At 35.1% G+C, this 23828-nt stretch overlaps 3 protein-coding genes across 5 annotated transcripts in view; 2 read left to right on the top strand and 1 right to left on the bottom strand.

Annotated features, from left to right (window-relative positions):
* Positions 1–4799: 4799 nt before the first annotated feature.
* On the bottom strand, positions 4800–5873 carry LOC138141574 (uncharacterized). Its single transcript, XM_069062314.1, has one exon. It carries the CDS (start codon positions 5871–5873, stop codon positions 4800–4802), a length of 1074 nt encoding a protein of 357 aa, XP_068918415.1.
* Positions 5874–7884: 2011 nt separating this feature from the next.
* Positions 7885–23828, top strand: part of d4 — a 284602-nt gene continuing 268658 nt past the window's right edge. For all 3 annotated transcript variants that reach the window (XM_069036363.1, XM_069036364.1, XM_069036362.1), the window contains exon 1: positions 7885–7888. The gene's annotated coding sequence lies outside the window, so the exon portion shown is untranslated. The remainder of the gene's footprint in view (positions 7889–23828) is intronic.
* LOC138141211 (uncharacterized) lies at positions 20204–23340 on the top strand. Its single transcript, XM_069061914.1, has 4 exons — positions 20204–22056; positions 22109–22316; positions 22371–22729; positions 22790–23340. The coding sequence occupies exons 1-4, from the start codon at positions 21838–21840 to the stop codon at positions 23276–23278; spliced, it is 1275 nt and encodes a 424-aa protein (XP_068918015.1). The 5' UTR covers positions 20204–21837; the 3' UTR covers positions 23279–23340.

Genomic DNA, 23828 nt, shown 5'->3' with positions numbered 1-23828 from the left:
AACGATTAAGATTCATCCACGTTCACCATTCGTGAGCCGACATAGGCACACCAAAATTTTTGTGTTAATCTATGATTGACTTAATCTGTCACTGGTGACATGACAAAAAAGGCAAAAATAAAAAATTAGGTTAGTTGACCATAAAGCCAGTTTTACATTTATATGTCAAAGGAATAACAAGTCGTTCAAAATTTTAGTACATATAGGGTCAGTTTATAGAAAGAGAATTAAATATTTAATTCGAATTAAATTTTAATGCGCGATTAACCTATGAATCCGACATTTCGATTGGTTCAATCTGATCACGTGTTCAGTTAATCTTGCATTTGATTACGATTAATTTAATTTCGCTTCTGTAAACTGGCCCATAGTGAAATTTTTTTAATAAACAATTGAGAAAATGTTTTAATTCGGTTATTACACTGCAATCGGATACGTTTTGTTGGTTTATTTGACAAACATCTGATATAGGTATAGCATTAACAACGACAAGCCACCAACAACCGGAAGTTACTCCTGTTATACGATTTAAAATACGATCCAGTGTTATCAACTTAAAAAGTCTTTCTTGATCACCCCGTAGTTCAAGCGTTATTGTCATTTTTTGACACTATTTTAGCTGACAGTTTAAATGGTAGTTTATTTAATGAGTTCGTGCGTAAATTGGGCCTTTTTTGGCACAAGTGGGCCATTTTAAAACGCGAATGAAACGAGCGTTTTAAAGGCCTACGAGTGCCAATAAAAGGCCCAATTTACACACGAACGAGTTGAATACAACGTTTTTTTGTTCGACGAGCCCCTTAAAGGCTCCAAATCACTTAAAATCTTTAAAATTAGCTTGACGTTTCGTTTTGACAAGTTGTGACATTTATCAAAATCCATTCACACCGGAGAAAATTTTCAAGTTCTGACAGTGTCGAACAAAAAAAATTATTTTATACTCCTATTTTTCTTTTCCAAATGCCCTTTTCTTTTGATAAAGGTAGATTTTGATTGGGACTTTGCATTAAATAAATATTCACTACGTGCTTACTTACAATCATTCCCTACAACCTACAATACTTAATGACAACGTCAATCAATTCAAAGTAGGGTTAGAATCAGATAAGGGTTATTTCACATTAAAAGTCAAGTCAATAACGTTGATGTCCCACTTTTTTTGCCCGCAATAGTACTATGGCGGCCAAAAATTTTTGAACGACTTATTATTCCTTTGACATATAAATGTAAAACTGGCTTTATGGTCAAGTAACCTCATTTTTTATTTTTGCCTTTCTTGTCATGTCACCAGTGACAGATTAGTCAATCATAGATTAACACAAAAATTTTGGTGTGCCTATGTCGGCTCACGAATGGTGAACGTGGATGAATCTTAATCGTTTCGTCTTTGCTGTCGAAATTGCGAAAGTCGCTGCAGCCCCTAGGCTATCGAGTGGTGTAGGTAGAATGTAGATACGTACTATTGGGGACACGGAAAACTGGGCAGATGTGTGATTCAGTTGTCAAAATTTCTAAACCATACCTTAGTTACTCATAACCAAGTTGACAGTTTTTTTGAAAATATCAATCATAATGACGGTAAAGGTGCATTTACATTGACACTTTTTGAAATGACAATAACAGACTGCCCAGGATTCCATGTCCCTCATTGTACAATCGCGGCCATCCAAAAGTGAACGATAGCTTGCGAAAATTTCCGTATTTTTCGTTAGATTAAATCCGGCTGTATTCATTGGCGTTCGTGCAGCAGGCGTTACTATTTTAATAATAAAAAGTTGTATTAAATATTTTTTAATAAAAATGAGACTGAGAAGTAATTAATACATTATTAAAGTGAAAGTAAACTTTAGTAAAGAAACTTTTCCAACACCTATTCGCATTGGCCTCTCAAGCCTGTTTTCTTGCCAACCCCACTTTATATTGAAGATGCAAGTCTTACTGCAATGTAATTTTCTCCCCACAGCAGCCAACGACCAATTTTCTTCTAGCTTTGCAATAGCCGTAGCTGTCTGCATCGGAGTGAGATGTGGCATTAAAAAAAATTGTTTCAATAATTTTTTTAACGCTTGTGTCAAACTTTGACATTTTAGGACGCCTATGATTTAAAGTAAAAATCAAACTATAAAAAAAAAGTTCACTTTTGGATGGCCGCGATAGTACCTATCTAGTTCTAGAGGTTTTAGCATCAACACAAAATCAGGAATGTCTTCATCATAGATGAAACCAAATTTAGTTCTATTTACGTCAAGACAACGAGAGAACGACCCAACAGGTTGTATTTTGGTACGCAAATATCAAAAAATTCAAAGTAGAGATCAATCCACAATACTAACAAATTATAACATTTATTCATTAAACTTAAAATTAAAAGTTTAAAATAAAAAAAAACTTTACAAATAAAACTGAAAAAGTCAATATTTGATCATTGCTCCATTTTGTTGTACAACCAAGAGCAATCTATTTCTCATGGACAGGCACAGATTTCGGTGATAGTTCAGGGGTGCCGCGTTCTGTTCCACGGAAAACGCGCCTTCTTCCAGAACCTGGACGCCGAACCACGGTCCCAGTGTGTTACCACTTCCGCATAATGGCATGGATAGTGCCCTTCGATAACCCTAAATTCGTCGAAATTTGCCCATACGACATACCCCTCTGATGAAGGGTTACTATTTTGGCTTTAGTAAATTCAGATACGGCTGGCATTGTATCACTAAATTATTATTATAAACTTGAGAGACGTTTACTTCAAACTGTCAATTTTTCGACTTAATTTATAAACGTCATAATAACAGTAAAGGGCAGCTTACATTGTAGTCTATTTTTATAGTATTTTCAATAAATTTACATAATTTGACGTTTCTAATAAAGCGCGCCCACTTTTGACAGAAGTTAAGGGGTGTACAAAATGTTGCTTGGCAACGTTTCATCAATTGTTTCAAAAGGTAACTGCTCAAATACCTTCAAAATTTAGATTAAATTTTTAACAACAAAATCGAATCTTTTCGTTTAAAATATCTGTATGTTAAATTTCATAAAAATCCGTTGGGAAATAGCCGAAATATTAGGCTCGAAAATCTTAGCTGAGACAGCCTGTAAAGTCCATTCACGTTGGATTTTCCCTGCCAAATTGTTGTCACGTTGCAAGCCTGCGCCTCCTTTCCTAGTAATTTCTATATTATCGTGTTTTATTCGTGATAGAGCGATTGAGAGCGATTTGACGTCTTTAATTTTGAATGTTAGTTTGACGTGGGAAATTAAGTCACAGATCTTTTTAATAAAATTCTATTCCTGGGTGATTTTACCATGGCGAAAAGTAAAAGTAAAAAGGCATTTGCACAAGGTTTGAATGGTGGGACACGATCTAGGAGGACGCCCTGAGGCTGTCTAGCCAGAAAAAACGCGAAAATTCCAGAAGTAGTTAAAGTGAACAATTACCAAACTTAAATTAGAAAAAAATCATTAAAAACTAAAATACACCTTTCTTTTGTAGTATGCAATTGTAACAATACATTTTTGAAACGTCACAACCACAATCAAAACGTATAAGTGTCTCTGAATAACTGAAATTTTATTGCCAAATTTGTTCCATCATTTAGATGCATTCCTTACTTCCATCGCTTCAAATGAAAGAAACTTCACACAATTTCCTATTGGGTTCATTTTCTATAACTTATTCTGGTTCCTCATCACTCATCATGTTTGATGTTAGTCGCAGAAGGTTAAGTAAATGTAGTCATTAAGGGTTTTTTCACTTAATCAACAACACAAGAAGAAAAATACAACACCAGGGGCCCGTTGCACAATATTTAAGAATTTACAAGTTACAAAATACAAGTTACAAGTTATTAGTTATTAGTACCAATAGATTGTGTTGTACAATTACTTTAGTTACAGTTGTAAATTCTGCTAAATTTTATTAGAAAAAAAAATGAAATTACTAGTGTAGTCGGCTTTGATTTATTTTGTCACAATCTAATGTTGCGCCTGTCACGCTAAATTTTTGTAATTTAATTTGTTATTTCCATAAATCACAAACCAAAATTATAAATATGGATAAACGGTATGACCAGCGCAAGTTGTTATTATGCATTAAAAAAAAAAAATAAAGAAAAAATGCTGCATCAGTTCTCGGGACAATTCCCCAATCACCCGATTTGGAAGAACTTTTTTATATTTTAAAATAAAACTATATTATGTATAAATAAAATAATATCTACAACCCCACATCCATGGTGAAGAAAATTTCTAATTTACTCTTCAATATTTTCTGCCCATGCCATGACCCAACACATTAAATAAAGTTCTATTCACTACATTTTAACAACATTTTTTTATAACACGACATAGGTACGGTTATTTTTTGACCCCATGCATATCAGAAATGGTGTGATATTGGCTACCACTCCAAACCAGTGAAGAGCTATATGTAGGTACGTAATTATTGTTTAGCAGTAATAGCTAATAGCCCAACTTCTTCAACTATTATGTTGAATCCTGTAATCTATTTGTTCTAACAATTTCATTTTTTCTGCGGGGATTCTAAACCGCTCCAAAAACTCTATTCTTAATTCAAATGAAAAATCTGTGGCGGTCGTGAAAAAGTAGGTAAGTCGAAAATGTTAATTTTTCAGGGCAACGATTCAAAATTCCACATCATTCCTAAAATTCTGTACTACTACTACTACTTTACTTTATTTTACCCTACGGGCTTTAAAGGATTCCTATACTTTACAGTTCTAAATAAACTTACAATTCCAAAATCATTCTTTTTTCTTTTTTAAATTAACCTACATTTTCTTTTATTCCCCACCCCTCTCCTTCTCTATCCTTTCCCTCCTCTTCCATACCTCTTTCATCCATCCTATCTCTCTTCCGTCTTCGTTCAGTATTTCTCCCCGTTCCTTTTCCTCCCTTTCTCTCATTTCACCGCATCCTCTCCACATGTGCTCGATCGTCTCTCTCTCCTCACGGCACATCCTGCACATTCTTTCCTCCTCCTCCATCCAGTACTTATTTTCTCTCTCTTCGTTCCCACATCTAAATCTCGCCATCATTTTCCTTTCTTTCGTGCTCTCTCTCCCCAGATACACCGGAACCTCCTCTGTCACGCACCTTTCATACTCCCTGTTGTACCTCGCTTCTCTGATTCTCTCCCTTCTCTCCTGCTTGTCCGTATCTCTGTCCCTCTCGCTCAGCTCCGCACACATCCATCTTCCTTCCGCTCTCATTCTTTCCACTTCCTTTCTGGCATACCCGTTCCTCCTACAGTACTTCTCTCTCTCCTTCTCATCCGCGTTCTTTTTCTTTTCTCTATAGCACTCAGTCAGTATCCTGCATTCTTCCCTTCCGCCCATTCTGTCCTCGAAATTTGCCGCTCTCTTTCCCGCTTTTACTCTCAGCTTGCTCCTCTTGCACTCTTCCCTCACTATGTACCCTGGTGTTTCTCTGTCCACTCCTAGCACCCATCTCAAATATTTCTCTTGCACCCTCTCCACCTCCTCCCGTTCCTTCCATCCCCATATCTCTGCTCCGTACATCAGCACGCTCTCCACCATGCTCTCGAACATCATCATTCTCCTCCCGAACTCGCCTCCCCACATTCTCTCTCCTATTCCCCACACACATCCAACTACCTTGTTCGCCTTCCTCACTACCTCTCTCACTTGCGCCCTGACTGTGGCCCTCTCGTTGAAGGTGTAGCCCAGGTACTTAAACTCGTTCACTCTTTCTATCTTGCTTTCTTCCCACTTCCACTCGCTCTCCTCATTCTTCCTCTTTCTCTTGCTGAACACCATCATTTTTGTCTTCTCTACATTCACTTCCAGCTTTTTCTTTCTCACATACTTTTCCAGGTTCCTCATCATTTCTTTCATCTCTCTCTCACTCTTTGCCACAATCACTATGTCGTCCGCAAACGCCAGGCTCCATACTTTCTCCCTACCCACTACAACCCCCCCCCCCCCCCCCCGCCTGCGCTTTCTTCAACATTTCGTTCACATCCGCTACGTATATCGTGAACAGCAGGGGACTGAGCGGACAGCCCTGTCTCACTCCCTTTGTTGTCTCAAACCATTCGCCCTCTTTCTCTCCCACCTTCACCTTGTTCCTCGTTCTCGCATATATCTCCTCGACCTTCCGCACCAGCCATTCACTTATTCCTCTTTCTCTCATACATTCAAACATTTTCACTCTGTCAACCTTGTCGAACGCCGCCTTGAAGTCTATGAACAATGCGTACATCCTCCCCCCTTTCTTCCTCAATTCGTTCCTTGCTAAATGGTCCAGGATGTACACATTGTCCACAGTACCCCTTCCCTTTCTGAACCCTGCCTGACTATCCGGCAACACTCCCTTTTCCTCGATTTCCCTCTTCATCCTTTCGCTCAAAACAGACGCATACAACTTATACCCCGTGTTCAGGAGAGTTATTCCTCGGTAGTTTTCCGCTCTATTTTTCTCGCCTTTTTTAAAAATTGGGCAGATTACGCCTTCTCTCCAGTCCTCCGGGAATCCCTCTCCTCTCCATACCCCATTCATCAGTTCCACCATTCTCTCTACCATTCTTTCAGTCCCATACATCCATGCTTCATTTTGCACCCCGTCCCATCCCGGTGCCTTTCTCTTTTTCAAGTATCTTATGTGTCTTCCCACCTCCTCCGCTGTGATTTCTGTTTCCTCCATCACCGTCTGCTTCTCTTTCCTTTGTGTTCCCACCTTTCCTTCTTCTTTCCTCCCTTCCAGCAGTCTCATGAAGTACTCTTCCCATTCTTGTATTGTTATTTTCTCGCTCACAGGTTCCTTTTTCTTCCTCTCTCTGTTTATGTATTTCCACACCTCCCTCTCTGTTCTTATTTCTTTTATCTCTTTCTCCTCCCTTTCCCTCTTCTGCTTCTTCTTCTCTCTACATCTCTCTCTGTATCTTCTTTTCGCTTCTAGGAATCTGCTTCTGTCAATTTCGTTCCTCCTCCATCCTCTCAGCGCCTTTACCACTTCCCTCTTTGCTTGCTCACATTCTCTGTCCCACCATCCATTTTTCTTTCTTGCCCCTTTCGCTCCCCTTACTATCACCTCCTTTTTCTTCGTCGCTTTCTCGATCACTTCCTTTAGCTCTGTCACCATCTTCTCTATTTCCTGCTCCTTGAATGTTGCTTCCTCCAGTCTCCTCCTGTACTCTCTCACTCCCTGTTCACTCCACACTTTTACTATCACCTTCTTCTCCTCCTCTCTCATTTCTCCCTTTTCCTTTTCTTCGTGGTTCGTTCCCTCTATGGTAATTTCTAGAGGGAGATGGTCGGAGTCCACTCTTTCTCCCACTTTGAACTCATTCACTCTCTCCCATGCTGCCTCATTTACTATTGCGTAGTCTATGACTGTTTCCCCCCTGCTGCCTACGTATGTCACTTCCCCTTCCTCATCCCCTCGTTTATTCCCGTTTAGCACTTCCCATCCATTTTCTTCTATCCACTCTATCAGCCTCTTCCCCTTCCTAAAATTCTGTAATTAAATAGAAACTTCTTTCTACCTGTACTTGCTTTCAATATAAGTAAATTTTAAACTGTGAAAATCTGAATTATTTAATTCCATGATTTATTATTAAGGTGTAAACATCGTTAACTCATTTTTGAAATTATTTGACTTACCTACTTTTTCACGACCGCCACAGAAATTAATTAGAGGGCGAAAAATTTTACCCCTATGCTACCTTATTCGATTTGGAAATGCTTCGTCTTCACTGCTTGATTCATAGAATAAGTCATCTAACATTTTGAAGAAAATTATTTCAACTTGTAAATTCGGATATCAATATTTATTAGCAACGTTTTGCTTGTAAAAATTTGACATTAAAAACTACAAAACTAATATATTAATTGATTTGTGTCTGGGATTGTGCAACAGCTACTACATAGTAAAATTAGTGTAAAATACACTAATATTTTTCATTTTACAACTTGTAACTTGAAATTACTAAAGATAAGATTGTGCAACATAATTTTACTAGTTACAAGTTACAAGACTAATATTATTATTACTAATAAAATGATTCTGCAACGCGGCCCAGTAGGTAGGAGTTAGGTACCTATTGTATGTTCCTAATCCTATCATACCGATTAACAACTGTCACTATTTTTAATGCAAATAATAACAAAATGGATGTATTATTACCTATTGTTATCCTCTAAAAAGTTTAACAACAATATTTGAAAAATGACTGTTTCTTTGCTGACAGCGAATAACATAACCTCTACAGTCTACGAATGACTTGGTTACTTTATCAGCCCGTATTGGTGACATATAGTGAAATTTTTTTAATAAACAATTGTCAGTGTCAAAATGAAGTAAAAAACCATACTGTACCACCCTAAAATTTGGACATATGGACCAGCTGTATAACAATTTGACACCAAATCATGGTTAAGGTTATGTTCACTTCACTTCCCGTACCTTTCTTCCGTGAATTCATTTTCAAAACAAATTTAATGAACTCTCGCTCGTTGGGGCGCAGGCTCAGTTACATAAAAATATGTTGACACTCAATGTGACCAATCGTATTATCATGAAAATCACAGTTTGGCTCATACCAACAAGACAACGTTTTGACAATTGTTTATTAAAAAAATTCACTAAACACAGTTAAAGCATTTTTGAACTAAAAATCACACCTCCACAATATTGAATTATTTGACCTTGACTAGGAAAATCCAACGTGCGTGAATGGACTTTATTTACAAAGTTATAAGAAAACAATAATAATTATAGTGCTTGTAACTTCCTAAGGAATTCTGACTTAAACCCTAAATAAACCGAACAAAGACCCTACTTAAAGAAATTTATTGTCATATTGTGCCTGTCAATCACTAGAGGGTCTCCGACAAATATTTTGATAAGGTACTATATCACATTTCATTGTCAAAAACTGTCAGTTTATACTTTTATGACACTATGGCAGGAACATGAAAAATTAGTTAGCGTCTTAGAACCTCGAATTCTGTAATTCTTGCATCGTTTTACTCCGAAATGATCAAGCTTCACGACGAAATTCCCATTCGGAGCGGTTTTGCTGTGATCTTTCATACTTGCGTGTGTAAAAACGTATTTAGAGGAAAGTTAGCGTCTTAAAACCTCGAATTCTGTAATTCTTGCATCGTTTTACTCCGAAATGATCAAGTTCCACGACGAAATTCCCATTCGGAGCAGTTTTGCTGTGATTTTTCATACTTGCGGGTGTAAAAACGTATTTAGAGGAAAGTTAGTGTCTTAAAACCTCGATTTCTGTAATTCTTGCATCGTTTTACTACGAAATGATCAGGTTCCACGACGAAAACGTATAAACTGACAGTTTTTGACAATGAAATGGCATATAACATAACCTGATACTTAACTTTTTAAATGTGTGGTTATTCTAAATTTCACTAGATATCGCCACTTCATCTCCATCATCGGCTTGTCATTTGGTTTACGTTTTTTCGACATTTGGGATGGCCATAACATAGTTTAATGAAGTTGGTCATGATTTTGAGTACTACCCCAGGTAATTTTTTTCTCCGAGGCCGGCTAGTGATTGACAGGTACAATATCACAATAAATTTGTTTAAGTAGGGTCTTTGTTCGGTTTATTTATGACTTAAGCCAAAATTCCTTAGGAAGATAAAAATACTTTATATAAGAGTGCCCTGACAACTGTCTAAATGTCAATAAATTCGCTCTCTAATAAAAACGCGCCAAATGTTGTTGCAAGTGCTTCACTGCAATCCAATGGTGCTACAGAAGTTAGAAAACGCAAAAAATGGACTATGGAAATGAATATTTTCATTATACGGGAATATTTTCGGATCACGAAACTACAGGATGTTGTGAGTACTTACAGGCTTGATTTATTTAAAGCGTTCCAAAGTAAGTACCCCCAGTTTCCTGTTACTATTCAAAATTTAGCTGACCAGAGGAGAGCCATTATGAAGAAAAACTATATCCCTTCGGCAATTTTAGAAAAGATCAAAAATGATGTAAAGTTAGAATTGTCAATTAATTATTCTGACAATAATGAAGTTTCTAATAATTTACTCCAAAATTCTGTTGAACCGCAAAGTTTACAAAGTTTATCTAATCATAATGACTCTTTCTGTCCAATTCTCGATTCACCAAACACCATACAAACAGACATACATAATTTAGACCTGAGTTATAATGATATACCTACATGTTATTAATAAAAATTTTTACTACCATCAAAATTTTAAAGAACAAATTGAAGATGAATTTAATAGAACTCTGAACGAATTTGAACATATAGAACCATTTAATAGACCACTATTACCTAAACAACAAAGATCCAAAAAATTCTTTTCAATCATTGAAATTTTAAATCAATTCATTTTACCTAAATTTGTAAATAACACGACAAGTTTTAAAAAATTACACAGTATTATATATAGTGGAGCTTTAACAATTATCAGATTAAATGGATCAAAAGAAATTGGCCAGACAAATAATATAAAAACGAAAGAATTACCAAAATGGGAACAAAGACTAAATAAACGTATTAATAATATCAGACGAGATTTAGGTAGAATAACTCAATATTTAAAGGGTATAAATTCTAATCATCTAAATAATTGTATTCAATCCATTTTAAATAACAACCGAATACATTGTTTAAAATATAATGAATATAATAAAACATTAATAGAAATCAAAGACACTTTATTACAGAAGTTAAATATTTATTCTAAACGACTCAAAAGATATAAAAATAATAAACAACGGAAATTTGAAAACAAACTATTTAGAAATAATGAGAAGTTGTTTTACAAAAATTTAACAGATAATAAAACTCAAACTAATAATGGTACACCAAATATAAACGAAATTAAAGAATTCTGGTCAAACACATGGTCAAATGAAGTTCAATTTAATAATCAGGCAGAATGGATTCCTCATTTAGAAAATGATATACCAGATAGTAATAATCGACATCATATTCAAATTAGCCTGGAAATTTTAGTTAAAAATATTAATAGTTCACATAATTGGAAATCCCCTGGAGGTGACCAAATTCATAACTTTTGGTTAAAAAAATTTACTTGTATTCATAAATGCTTACTTGATCACTTTAACGGATTTATTAGGGAACCTAACACATTTCCAGAGTTTTTGGCCCATGGTATAACATATCTGAAACCAAAAGATTCCGATACTAAGAATCCATCAAAATATAGGCCAATCACATGTCTACCTACAATTTATAAAATTATGACATCTTGCATTAAAGTAATAATTTACGACCATTGTCAAAAATTAAATATACTTAATGAAGAACAAAAAGGTTGTGTTAAAGAGTGTTTTGGTTGTAAAGAACAACTCATAATAGATACGGTAATAATGGAACAAGCTAGAAAAAATAATAGAAATATTTATACCGCATTCATAGACTACAAAAAAGCCTATGATTCAGTACCACATTCATGGTTAATTAAAATTCTTAAAATTTATAAAATTAATTTAGATTTGATTAACTTTTTATCTCATGTTATGACATTTTGGAGAACTACTTTAAATTTATCAATAAACAATACTAAATTAAAATCCGAGCCTATTCAAATTAAACGGGGAATTTATCAAGGAGATTCTTTAAGGCCTTTATGGTTTTGTCTAGCCATTAATCCTTTGACAAATCTATTAAATAGCACTGGATATGGTTTCAATATTAGACTTAATAATACCACACTATCCAAATTAAATCACCTTCTTTATATGGATGACATAAAACTTTATGCATCAAAAAAGAATCACATTTTATCTTTACTAACAATAACTGAAAATTTCTCAAATGATATTGGGATGAGTTTTGGTATTGATAAGTGTAAAATGCAATCAATATGTCGCGGTCATTACGAACATTTAGAATATATAACTCAAGAAGGAGAAATCATTAAAAATTTAAATAAAGGAGAATTTTATAAATATTTAGGTATTAATCAATCAAATCATATTCAACACTCAATTATAAAAGAAAATTTAGAAAAGCAATTTTATTTAAGAATTAAATCTATTTTAAAATCAAAATTAAACGGTAATAATTTAATTAAAGCAGTTAATACATATGCTGTTCCATTACTGACCTATTCTTTCGGTGTTATAAAATGGTCCAAAACTAATTTACAGAACATAAACATTAAAACTAGAGTTCTTTTTACCAAATTTAGTAAACACCATCCTAAATCTGCTATTGAAAGATTTAATTTACCACGCGAAAACGGTGGTAGGGGTTTTTCAAATCTAGAAATACTGCTAAAAAATCAAATTGCTTCACTAAAAAATTATTTCCTCAATAGAGCTCGTGATAACACCTTTTTCAATGCTTTGGTTTCAGCCGATAAAGGCTACACACCTTTAAATTTAAGTGATAATATAATTTCAGACATTGTTAAGCCAAATATACCTGACACAATAGCAAATTTAAAGCAGAAGTCTTTACATGGGAGATACTTTAAAGAACTGGAACAACCAGAAGTTAATATTCAGGCCTCTCATGCATGGCTTAAGAAATCAAACATTCACCCTGAGACGGAAGGATTTATATTTGCAATACAAGATCGTGTAATAAATACAAGAAATTATAAAAAACACATATGCGGTTTACAATCGATAATTGATAAATGTAGGATTTGCGGAACTGAAGGGGAAACAATTGAACACATCATTTCTTCTTGCACCGTTTTGGCTCAAAGCGAATATAAAAAACGTCACGATATATTCGCTAAAATTATACACATGAATTTAGCTGTTAAATTCAATTTATTAAAGAATACACAACCACATTATAGTTATACACCAGAAAGTTGTTTGGAAAATGACAGTTACAAGTTATATTTTGATAGAACAATTTTAACTGACATTCATATTAAGCATAACAGACCAGACATTATAATTTTAAATAAACAACAAAAGCAAGCATATCTTTTAGATATAGCTGTTCCAAATTCACATAATATAACACAGACATATAACACAAAAATTAATAAATATTTAGAGCTGTCCGTCGCTATGAGAAATCTTTGGTGTTTAGAAAAAATTTCGATTTTACCACTTGTAATTTCAGCAACGGGAATAGTACCGCAATCTCTTTTTAAAAATTTAAAAATTCTGGATTTAAATAACACATTGGTAGTTGAAATTCAAAAAGGTATATTATTATACTCATGTCACATCGTGAGGAAATTCCTTAACATTGACACAGAACATAATACACAACAAAGTCAAAATGCGGAGGCGAGACGCCGGTAATTATGTTGATAAGCACTGCACTATTACTTGATAGTAATATCCGTAATAGTGTATGTACTCCGGCAAAATTGCCGTGCCGCCGGGTGGAGGTGGGATAGTTTGATTATATAATTAACCTAAAGTCTGTCTCAATTCTAAATTTCCACAAACGCTGCATTCTACGTTGGAAATACAACCGGCAACACCGTTTGGTGAAAAATGCGTCAAATTGTATTTGTTAGGTTATTTGTCAATTTCCGTTTTTACAACTCAAAATTTTAGAATAAAGGAAAAGAACGAAAACCTTTTCTAAAATGCAGCAAGTAAGTAGGTAGAAAATCAAATTCTAAAAGCAAAATAAACTTATGAACTAATTTTAATGTTTTCGAATCATGTTTATAAAATAATTATATTGCCAACTTTGGTTATAAGAATCCCCAATTTAGAAATATTTTTATTTTGCCAACGTAATTCAACAGGTGGTGGAAATTTAGAATTGAGACAAACTATAAACAAAACAAAGTACGTAAACTAAAACTATAAACAAAAACTATAAAAGAAAAATTTCTTCCAAAATTGGAGAAGTTGGTAAGCTCCCCAAAATGCTGGCGCCATTACCGCGTTGGATCCTTTGTTTCAAATAATATCTTGCTTTAGAATTTCCAGTCGCCAAAAATAGTTTAGTCCCAATTTAATCAATAAAAGACTTAGCTTCGTCACACCATGGACCCAGAGTTTCAAAAGCTAATGCTTTGAAATTGAAGCCGGAAGATATAATTAGTCTTTTGTATTTTTCATATTTTTTTTTACATGCGGTTTCAGCTGCTGAACCAGCTTCTATAGTTGTTTGAGGAATTGGCAAGAGTGTCGACACAATCATGTGACGTCCGAAATTAGTCGTTGGCCTTTGGACCAGGGAGTAAGAGTGGCACCATCAGGTCTCTTACCATCATCACGCTATGGACCAGTAGGCTCCAGAGTAGAATGAATATGGGCAGAACTTAAGGCTCTTTGGATAATAATGTTAAGATCGCTATGCCTTTGGAATCTTCCTTTACTTTTAGAACAGCTAAGACCATGAATTCCTGTTTCATTAACAAAATTTCCACAGCTACAAACATGGCTTTGGTACAGTTAATTTCAAAATTATTGAGTACACCTAATTTTCTACAGTGTAAAATGCACTTACATTTTTTGTCAATGATCAATGTCAATTTTGACAAACAAAATGCCTGATCTAACTGAATACGCGAAAGTGCTCATTTTTTCCAAATTAGAAGAAGGGCGGGTCGATCCGAACGGTAGCACAGTGTTATAACATCTCTAAGACCACAAACTATTATGGTGTTCTAAAATATCAGCGACATTTTATGTTGTCAAACTTACCTAACCTATGACACTCAAATTTCAAAAAGGCCTCTTTACATGTGGAAAAAACTGTAATAAATCGACTTCTTAATTTTTGAGGTGTACTCTATAATTTTGAAATTAATTGTACAAGTTACAACCAAGTCGTAGACCAACACAAATTTGAAATATTTGGCTATCTATGAAAGTGCCAATATTCTTGGATGGGACGGCCTGTAACCACGCTCCAGATTTAGAAAGTTGTAGTGCTTTAAAGCGAGCTAAATCCGTTGCTCTCTCAAAATGAATCGTTGTCTCGATAATTTTTTTAAAATTAAAAATTTGTTACACAGTCTAGGACTGGTTTACAAATCTATGAGGGGCATGATGACGATGACCAACTCAATAGACCGTGACCAATGGCTTAACGTGACTTCCGAATCACGAGACAGAATATAACCCTTTTTTTTTATTTTTTTAAATTTTTTTTTAATTTCGCCCTGGGTCGGAATCGAACCCGCAAATTTTATTTAAGGCTTCCTCTAGAGTCTAGAAGATGGATCTGAATCTTGTTATCCTTCATAGGGAGTATATTAGATACAAGATACTCAGCACCATAAATTGAACTAAGGAAGGCAGGAAGACAGATAGGTATCTGTAATTTTACGAATTCCCACCTTTCGATATTGGGAGTGATGCTTGTAGCCACTGAATTTAATTTAGATGGATATTAAGTAAATATTCTAAACATGATCGCAGATTAGAACCTATTTTGTCCAATAAGGGTAGAAATTTCCATATAGCGGAACTTCGGAGGAAATATGTTAATTCTGGAACAAAAAGACAATTTTTTAATAGAAAGTACGCGACATGAGGACTGACTTGGTCCAAACGAGACATAAGAAGCTGTAGTTTGTGTTCTTTCATTCCAAAACTTTCACCATAGGCTTCTTCAAAAATTGGGATTCCTAGAAGTTCAAGGTTTTTCTTCATTCTGATTCAGATACCTGGACAAGCAGTTTCAAATTGAGATTTCATATCTTCGTCAATTTTATGAGAACAGAAAAAAAGTTCACATTTAGCAGTATTTACATTAAGACCAATTTCTGCTGCTAAATTGATAATTTGATATAAATCATTTAGGACAATTTCTGGTTTATCTGCTAAAGTTGCATTGTCTAAATACCAAACGTTTAATTCTGGCAGTAACTTTTTTACGAAAGGCTGAATAGTAGCACTAAAAGTCATTGGACCACAGGGATCGCCTTGTTGAACACCAACTTCTGATGGAATAGTTTTTTCTCCAAAAAATAAAAAAGAACTTTGGTCTAGGAAAGGATATAGAAGGGGAAATTCATTTTTAATTTCGGTCAGCATTTTGTCTCTTTTGATAGAATTAAAAGCGTTTGCAAAATCTACTTTCAGTACCACTTTATAATTATTTTCAGGCAAATTAACGTATGTTCTGACAGCATGAATAGCGCTTTCACAACCTCTTTTTGTTCCTACTCCAAGTTGATGAGGAGAAAAATAATTTTGAAATTGATCACTCTGTTTAAAACATGCACTTTTGCTGCAAGTCTCCTGAAAACACTTCCTATGGCAATAGGTCTAATTCCCCCATCCTTCTTCAGAAGTGCACAAAGAGAGAGAAAATTGGAAGCACGTCTTTGTTAATTTTGCCCGTAAAAATAGAATTACAAATACTAGTCTAATCAATAGGGAGTTTTACCTTGCAAAAGTGTGACCCAAAATGGGCCAGTGACAGCACCGGGTTCTCAGGGGGTTTTTCGGGGCAAGGGTGTGGGTTCAAAATGGGCGCCAGGCAACTTACTTTTTCGAAGCTGGTGTTTTCTTGCCCAGTTGCCGGGACAAGTGCTCTATTTCTTATTTGTCGGAAATGTCAAACAAATGAGTTTTGAGATAAAAAGATTTGTTTATTCTGCTACACGTGCGCTCTAAAATGACAGATGGGCGATCATGACGCCGGTTTGTTTACGTTGGATATCACCGACCGGAAAATTCACGGATGTTGTTGCGGTAAAGTGTCGGTGAGTCCGCGCCTATCTCACGATAGATGGTAACGGCCATTTTCCGCAGGATCTCGAAAGGTTGGACACACTCGAACAAAAGGAAGAAGGTTGGGGAAAAGAAGAGAAGAAGATAACTTTCCGGCAAGTCACGGGAACAAAAGGTAATCGGAACTGACTTTGCCGTACGGTTACCCGAGCTGGAAGGAAAGGAGAAAGAAGAAGAAAGGGAACGATAAAAAGATAGGAGGCAGCTAGACAGCCTAGAGGCGTAAAGCCACCTCAGCCTTAAATTTTGGGGCCAACGTGTGTTGTTCCAGCCGCCCCGAAATGGCTGGCACAGTCTCCACAAAAGAAACTCAAAAGAAAACCGAAAGTGAAACTGAAAGCGAAACGATAAAAAAAACTGATTGCGGAAATGATAAACAAAAAAATGAACCGACTGATGAAACAAGCTGAATGATCTCGAACTGAGCGTCCCGAAAAAGGTTACGGCAGGGTGGGCGTGTCGCGTCGTCATGTGCCGTGCGTTATCTTGCTAGCTCCAGGTATTCGAGCAGCGATCTGATATTCCCGCGAGCAATAGTAGGATCTCTTGGGCCTCCTACACCGGCCAAAAGAATAGTGGCATTTTGACATGCTACAAAAGGTACAGAAAAGTTTATACTTGGCAGGTATCTTCTATCAGGCATATTATAAATATTGTTGAGTTTGCGACCTTGGGGGGTTGCCGCTCGCCTCGCCATACTGAAGAATACGGGTGCAAAATCACATTTTTGCGATTATTTCATTATCCGTGCGAGATACCTGTATCTAAGTTATTATAGAAAATGTAGAACATGCAATTCTCTACATTTTTTGTTGTTTATGTTTTTTTGTCAGATCAATAGTTTCGTAGTTACAGCCTGTAGAAATCGAGAATTTCTTTTATTTTTGTACTTTTTATTCTTTTCCACACCACCACAGAGGTAGAGCAATAGGGTGCGTTTTTTTTTGACGTGGTGTCTCTAGTGGACATAGTCCACGATGCAGTAGAAGTTTACTGTTTTACTCTCTTTGATCTCTTTGTAACGTAGACGGACCCGAATGATCTGGATCGAACGGTATAGATGAGCTGAATTCATCAGACTTTATGAATTCGGAAATTCCTCTTGAGAATTTTCCTATTGTTCCTCATACCATCTATTCCTGGAGCTGAACCACAGGGAAATGAGGTAATACTCTTTAAAATATCCGACTCGTTTACGATTAGGACAGGATGGTCATTTTCAGGAGGGTTTGGAAATGATTGGAACCTAGTTGAAGATCCATGTTTACTGCGTAGTGTCCGAAAGGTTTCATCGTCGAAAGGTGCAATTTTATCGTCGGAACTTAAAATTTTAACGGCTCCTTTTATGTCGAAATCCTTAACTTTTGCTTCAATTCTTCTGCCAAGAGAATTTGAAAATTTATATTTTCAAATTGATGTTGGTAAACTGATTTTTAATTTTTGATGTTAAATTTTTAACATTATACTCATTTATGTTGAAAGATTTGTATGCAAAAAGCAATAAATTTTCCCATGCAAGTAATGAATTAGAATTCAAACAATTGTTTATAATTGATGCTAATTTGTCCGATGCAGAAAAACGTGCTGCTTTTGGTATTCTTCTTAGAATTTGAATGTTCCTTTTTGAGAAAATTAATTTATCTTGCAATGTTGCTGTTTGTGACAATTCAACAGAATTTCTTTCAAACTTTTGAGATGGGTATAATAGAGATTGAATTTTCCAAGGTATTTTCTTCTGATCATTTTTTGTTGATGTCATTTTGGAGTGAAAACGTCAGTGTGAAAGCACAAACACCAATTATAGATTCGAATTTTATAAAATGAAATGTTTGTAGTTTTACCGATATTTCTGATGGCGTTACTTGTTGATTTGGTTGCGATCCGTTTTCCGACGCCATGGATTGCCTATCTAGAAATTTAGCTATTCTTGCATATAAATTGTAATACAGAGTTTCAAAATTGATCCATTCTGTTGTGACTGTTTTAAGTTTGCGTGCGAGAGGTACTGAGAGCTTCGATTTCTGACTGAATTTTATCGAACTCCTTGTAAGTCTGGTCTACGTAATCTTAGGCCGGTATTTATAGTCGGCAACTCAAGTCCAACTTGGGTAAGTTGTACTCAAGTCCTGAGTTTTGCTCAAGTCTAGATCCGTATTATAGTTATTATTTCGGCTAAACTCGTAAAAGTTAGACTTGAGTCCTACTCCAGTTTCGTTTGAGTCGAGTTGCCATGGTTATACCATACACCTTGTGACAGCTTGTTTTGAATTCCTTTGCAAAATGAAAATCCCGTACAGTTTAAAGGAGAAAATTCTGTTGGCTTCTCTCATACACGATATGGAAGAGGTAATAGAAAATAAAAAAACAGATACAGTTTCGGTAGAACGAAAAAATAGTGTTTAGGAAAGGATTAACACCCAGTACAATAGCTAACCAGAGAGTACTACAGTACGCACGGCCCAGCAATTGAAAAAACTGTGAACCAATATACAATACAGGGTATTTCACGAGTGATAATGAGCCTAACGGAATAAAAATGAGACCCACACTACATTTCCGAAAAAAGCTGGCTACTGAAATTAAAATGTGCGGCTTTTTTTGAAAATATATTGTGGGGTGCATTTTTTATTCCGTTAGGCTCATTATCACTCTTCGTAAATAAAGTCATAACAATCTTCCATCCTGCGATAAATAAATATTTAATGCTTACATCTAAAATTCAAATCTGAACATTAGTGCCTAGGTACCTACCCATATAATTGAAACGAAACGAAAAACAGGAAAACAGCAACTGTCAGACAGTACAGAGACAATTTTGGACCTCTAAACTCATGTAAGCAAGACTTGAGCCTGCCTAACCCCTAACTTGGGCTTGAGTCAAACTTGAGTGCTCATCAATGCTCAAGTATTGTTTATAAGACACAAATCGGAACTCAAGTCTGTCTCAAGATTGAGTCTAACTTAAGTTTCGACTATAAATACCGGCCTTAGTTCATCCAAATCATCACTTTCCTTGAAATTGTTTATTGTGTGTGTGTGTCTTTCATTCGATTTAATTTGACTTTTATTCTATCACGCTCGACGGTTAACTTCGCTAAGTACGGCATTGTAGCAATTCATTGTACGAAGAAAATACTGATTGAATGATTGACTTCAAAATTATACGGTACAACACAAGCATCCAGGAGGTAACGATATTTTTGGAGGGTTGAAGGGGGAAGAACCACTGGCCTTGTTCCGTCTCCTACGTCTTGGTGATGAACTTGCACCTTTGATTGTTTGATTTGATGTTTAATTTATCTATTTTTTTAATAAAAACTTACTAGCTAAAAACCACCTAATCTTGCAGTTGCTGCAAGATTGGGGAACGATATCGGCTAATAACTAATAAGGTCAATTGTTGGAACGAAATTTAAACATGAGCTCAAACAAATAGATTTTGATTTATCAGCCGACAAGGTAGATACATACAATAAACGGAATCTACGACATTTGAGCGCGCGACAAATGAGCGCGCGACAAAAGAGAGCCTCAATATCACGGCCTCCTTGATTTATAAGAGACTCGTCTCTGATCCGGCCTGTCGCATTCGATAAATGTCTGTTTTTGAAAATTCCCCGTATAGTATGTCCATCTAGCGACTTTAATGTGACCCATATATTAGTATATGCAACTAAAAATACGTATGAATAATGACATTTTGTATAATAAATCGTCAATTTGAAAAACTAAGTGCAGTCGAAACTTTAAAAAAATGCCACAAACAAAGAAAAAATGTTGTATTAGTTCACGACATAAAGTTAACATTTCTTATCATAATCTACCCAATGATATCACTTTAAATGCAGCATAGAAGATAGGACTGAGAGATCATACTGGTAATATCATGAGTGCCGCAGAATATGCAAGTAGTAAAATGTTACCAAGATTCTAAAATTTAAGGAGCAATGTAAATATTTCAGTCACCTTGCAAGATAGTTCTCTGGAAAAACTAGAAAAATTGTCTTCCTTTACTTATTTGCCAAGAACCAATTTTCAAATTGAGACGGCGGCAACAGCTTTTTTATGTGGCTACTTAATTATGAAAATAACGGAGGCAGTCCATGGATGTGATTATTGCTTGTCACTAGGGCCCGGATTTTAGGCAAAATGGACTATTTTTATTTTTTAAGGCACATGTATGAAACTTGTCTATAAATGATTTCTGGCTTAATTAGAGTAATTAGAGCCATATTTGATTCTGCCTATTCGGCCTAAAATGCCCTTTAAATACCTATTTTACCTTTTAACTGCCTGAACATGCCTAAAATGACCAAAAATCAATTTCATTTTTGCGGTTTTTTCCCAATTTTCGAATTCTGGGAAGTTTACGGTATTGAAAATGTAAAAGTGGTACCTCAATAAAATTTACAATGCTTTATGATTTTAAAATTTAAGGAGATGTAATTACTGAAATGTACAAAGTGCAGTACAATACAGGAATTACTTTTTCGCTTTTACGGTTGGGACCATGATGTCAGCGGTAAATACTCCGACAATACCTAAGTACCACAAACCATTAGACTGGACTGGCATAAATTACAGAGTTTATCTGTTTGCCTCTGTTCGAAGGGGTGCAGGTATACGCGGTCTAATGTTTTCTGATACTTAGGTATTGTTAGAAGCTTTAACGTTTATAAAATGGTCCTTGCCATAAAAACGAAAATTAAAATCCCGAAGTGAAACAATAAGAGAAACCTTAAGGGTGTCATTTTCTAAAAATTTAAGAAATATAAAATTAACCATCTCCTCTGAAATTTGGTGGGAGACGTAAATATAAGCATTACAAATTTGTCATTTCTCGTTTACTTTATCTCCGTGCAGTGGTCGTGTTTCTTGTGAACCTGTTTAAAGTGAACATAATGCCGAAACAAAAAATTAGTTTACGCGAAAAAATATTACAGTGGACAAGCAAGAAAGATTTATATGAAATAAAATCAACCCGAAAAATGTTTTGTAAAGCTTGTGGTAAACTGGTAAGTTAAGCATAATTAAAAATATGTCATTTTATATTTTTTACTTATTTGAAAATTTTATTTTTTGTAGTTTATATGCGAAAAAAAATGTCACTTGCAACAGCATGAGCAAACGGCCATCCATAAAGAGAACATTATGACACCGCTTCGGCAAACGTTGCTGACACAGAACTTGGAGGAATCGGCAAATAGTACATTCAATATGGAACTTTGTAACGTCTTTTTAGCTGCCAATATACCATGGCACAAACTACAAAATCCTGCGTTTCAGAATTTTCTGACAAAATATTGTGGTAGAAAAATTCCGGATGAGTCTACTTTACGGAAAAATTATTTACCAAAATGCTACAAAGATGTATGAACATACTATCTTTTAATATTTAATTTAAAATTATTTTCACTTTTAGACTATTGACCGCATTCGGAATGAGCTGGATCCTTTTAACATATGGGTTTCAGTTGACGAAACAACAGATGCACTTGGGCGATATGTGGCGAATTGTCTGGTTGGGAAACTTTCAGAAGATGAACCTGGAAAATCTTATCTTTTGGCGTCTAAACAATTAGAAAGAACAAATCATGAGACAATAGCTAGATTCGTAAATCAATCTTTAGGTAAGGGTTTTTCACTTTTTTAAATTTATTTTGATTTAAAATTTCTATGCGTAGAAATCTTGTGGAGTACCAGAGTTGTTGCTGAAAAGTTTCTTTTGTTTGTAACGGATGGAGCACCATATATGATAAAATCTGGTAGACACCTTAAGGTGTTTTATCCAAAAATTGTGCATGTCACATGCTTAGCGCATGCTTTAAATCTAGTGGCTGAAAAAATTCGCTATCAATATGAAGATGTGGATAATTTAATTTCGAACGTGAAAAAAATTTTCGTTAAGGCACCTTTGAGAGTTGAAATGTACAAAGAAAAACTAAAAGAAATGCCACTGCCTCCACAGCCAATTTTAACACGATGGGGAACATGGCTTCAGGCTGCTATGTTTTACAGCGAACACTTTGATTCCATTAAAGAAGTAAGTATATAAAAGATAAGCAAATTAATTGATTGTTAAACTGTTTTTAACTACTCACAGGTTGTCATGTCCTTTGATGGAAGTTCTGCTGTTGCTATTCAAAAAGCACAGTCTATAATGAAGAAACCCGGAATAAAAAACCAATTAATTTATGTTCGCAGTAATTTTAAAATAATCTGCGAAAGTATTACTCAATTGGAAAAAAATGGGTTACCTTTAACCGATTCAATCAAAATTGTTGAAAACGTATTTACCTCCCTAAAAAAATCTCCAGGCCCTGTAGCAGCAGTAGCATTAAAAAAACTTGAAGATGTTACTGAAAAAAATCCTGGATACAAATTTCTTCTAGAATTGGCAAGAATTTTTAGAGGTGAAGATGTGCCGGAACATGACACCAAAATGGAAGAAATTTATTACAAATTTGCGCCCATTACCTCTTGCGAGGTAGAAAGAAGTTTTTCAAAATATAAGTCCATTTTGGTGGATAACCGACAATGTTTTAAAGTAGAAAATTTAGAGCAATATCTTGTATGCAATGTAAATACGTAACAATGTAAATAACTAACAAACTTGTAGTATTGTATATTAATTAATAAAAAATAATTAGTAAATATCTTGTTGTGTGTATCTACTTAAAACTTTAAAAACACATTTTTTAATTTAATTAACCACAACTTTAAGGACCTAGTACGGCTTATTTTCAGTTTTTAAGGGACTATTTGCAGTAGTTTAAGGGACTATTTTAGGCACCTATTTCCGACTTTTTAATTGCCTAAAATCCGGGCCCTACTTGTCACATTTACAAGATTCAAATTCGAAAAAGAAAATCCCTTTACTGGAATTAATTTATTACTAAGATACAGGAAGGCTAAGTTACCCCAATGATCAATTTGTGGGTCTAGTATAGTTTGGAAATGAGAAATTGGAATTTTAGCTTCTTCACTTGCAATGGGTTTTGGGAAGGTTAAACATTATAGATAATAATGAAGATTTACGGCTATGAGCAAGTCATTCCAGGAGGGACAAACAATCTGCATTTTGCCGATATTCGGCTTCCCTTTTTAGTAACTAGCAGGTAGATAAACTTGCACTATCGTAA

This window comes from Tenebrio molitor, chromosome 1 (assembly GCF_963966145.1).
Source record: "Tenebrio molitor chromosome 1, icTenMoli1.1, whole genome shotgun sequence".
NCBI lineage: Eukaryota > Metazoa > Arthropoda > Insecta > Coleoptera > Tenebrionidae > Tenebrio > Tenebrio molitor.
Note: the sequence above shows the minus strand (reverse complement) of the source record. Positions and strands in the feature narration are given on the sequence as shown.

Bases quoted from the DNA above. Each gene is read 5' to 3' on its own strand.
- LOC138141574 (XM_069062314.1), bottom strand. From the start codon at position 5,873: ATGAAAGAAATGATGAGGAACCTGGAAAAGTATGTGAGAAAGAAAAAG.
- LOC138141211 (XM_069061914.1), top strand. From the start codon at position 21,838: ATGACACCGCTTCGGCAAACGTTGCTGACACAGAACTTGGAGGAATCG. The intron at 22,317-22,370 runs GTAAGGGTTTTT...TTCTATGCGTAG, and splicing joins ATTCGTAAATCAATCTTTAG to AAATCTTGTGGAGTACCAGA. The intron at 22,730-22,789 runs GTAAGTATATAA...AACTACTCACAG, and splicing joins ACTTTGATTCCATTAAAGAA to GTTGTCATGTCCTTTGATGG.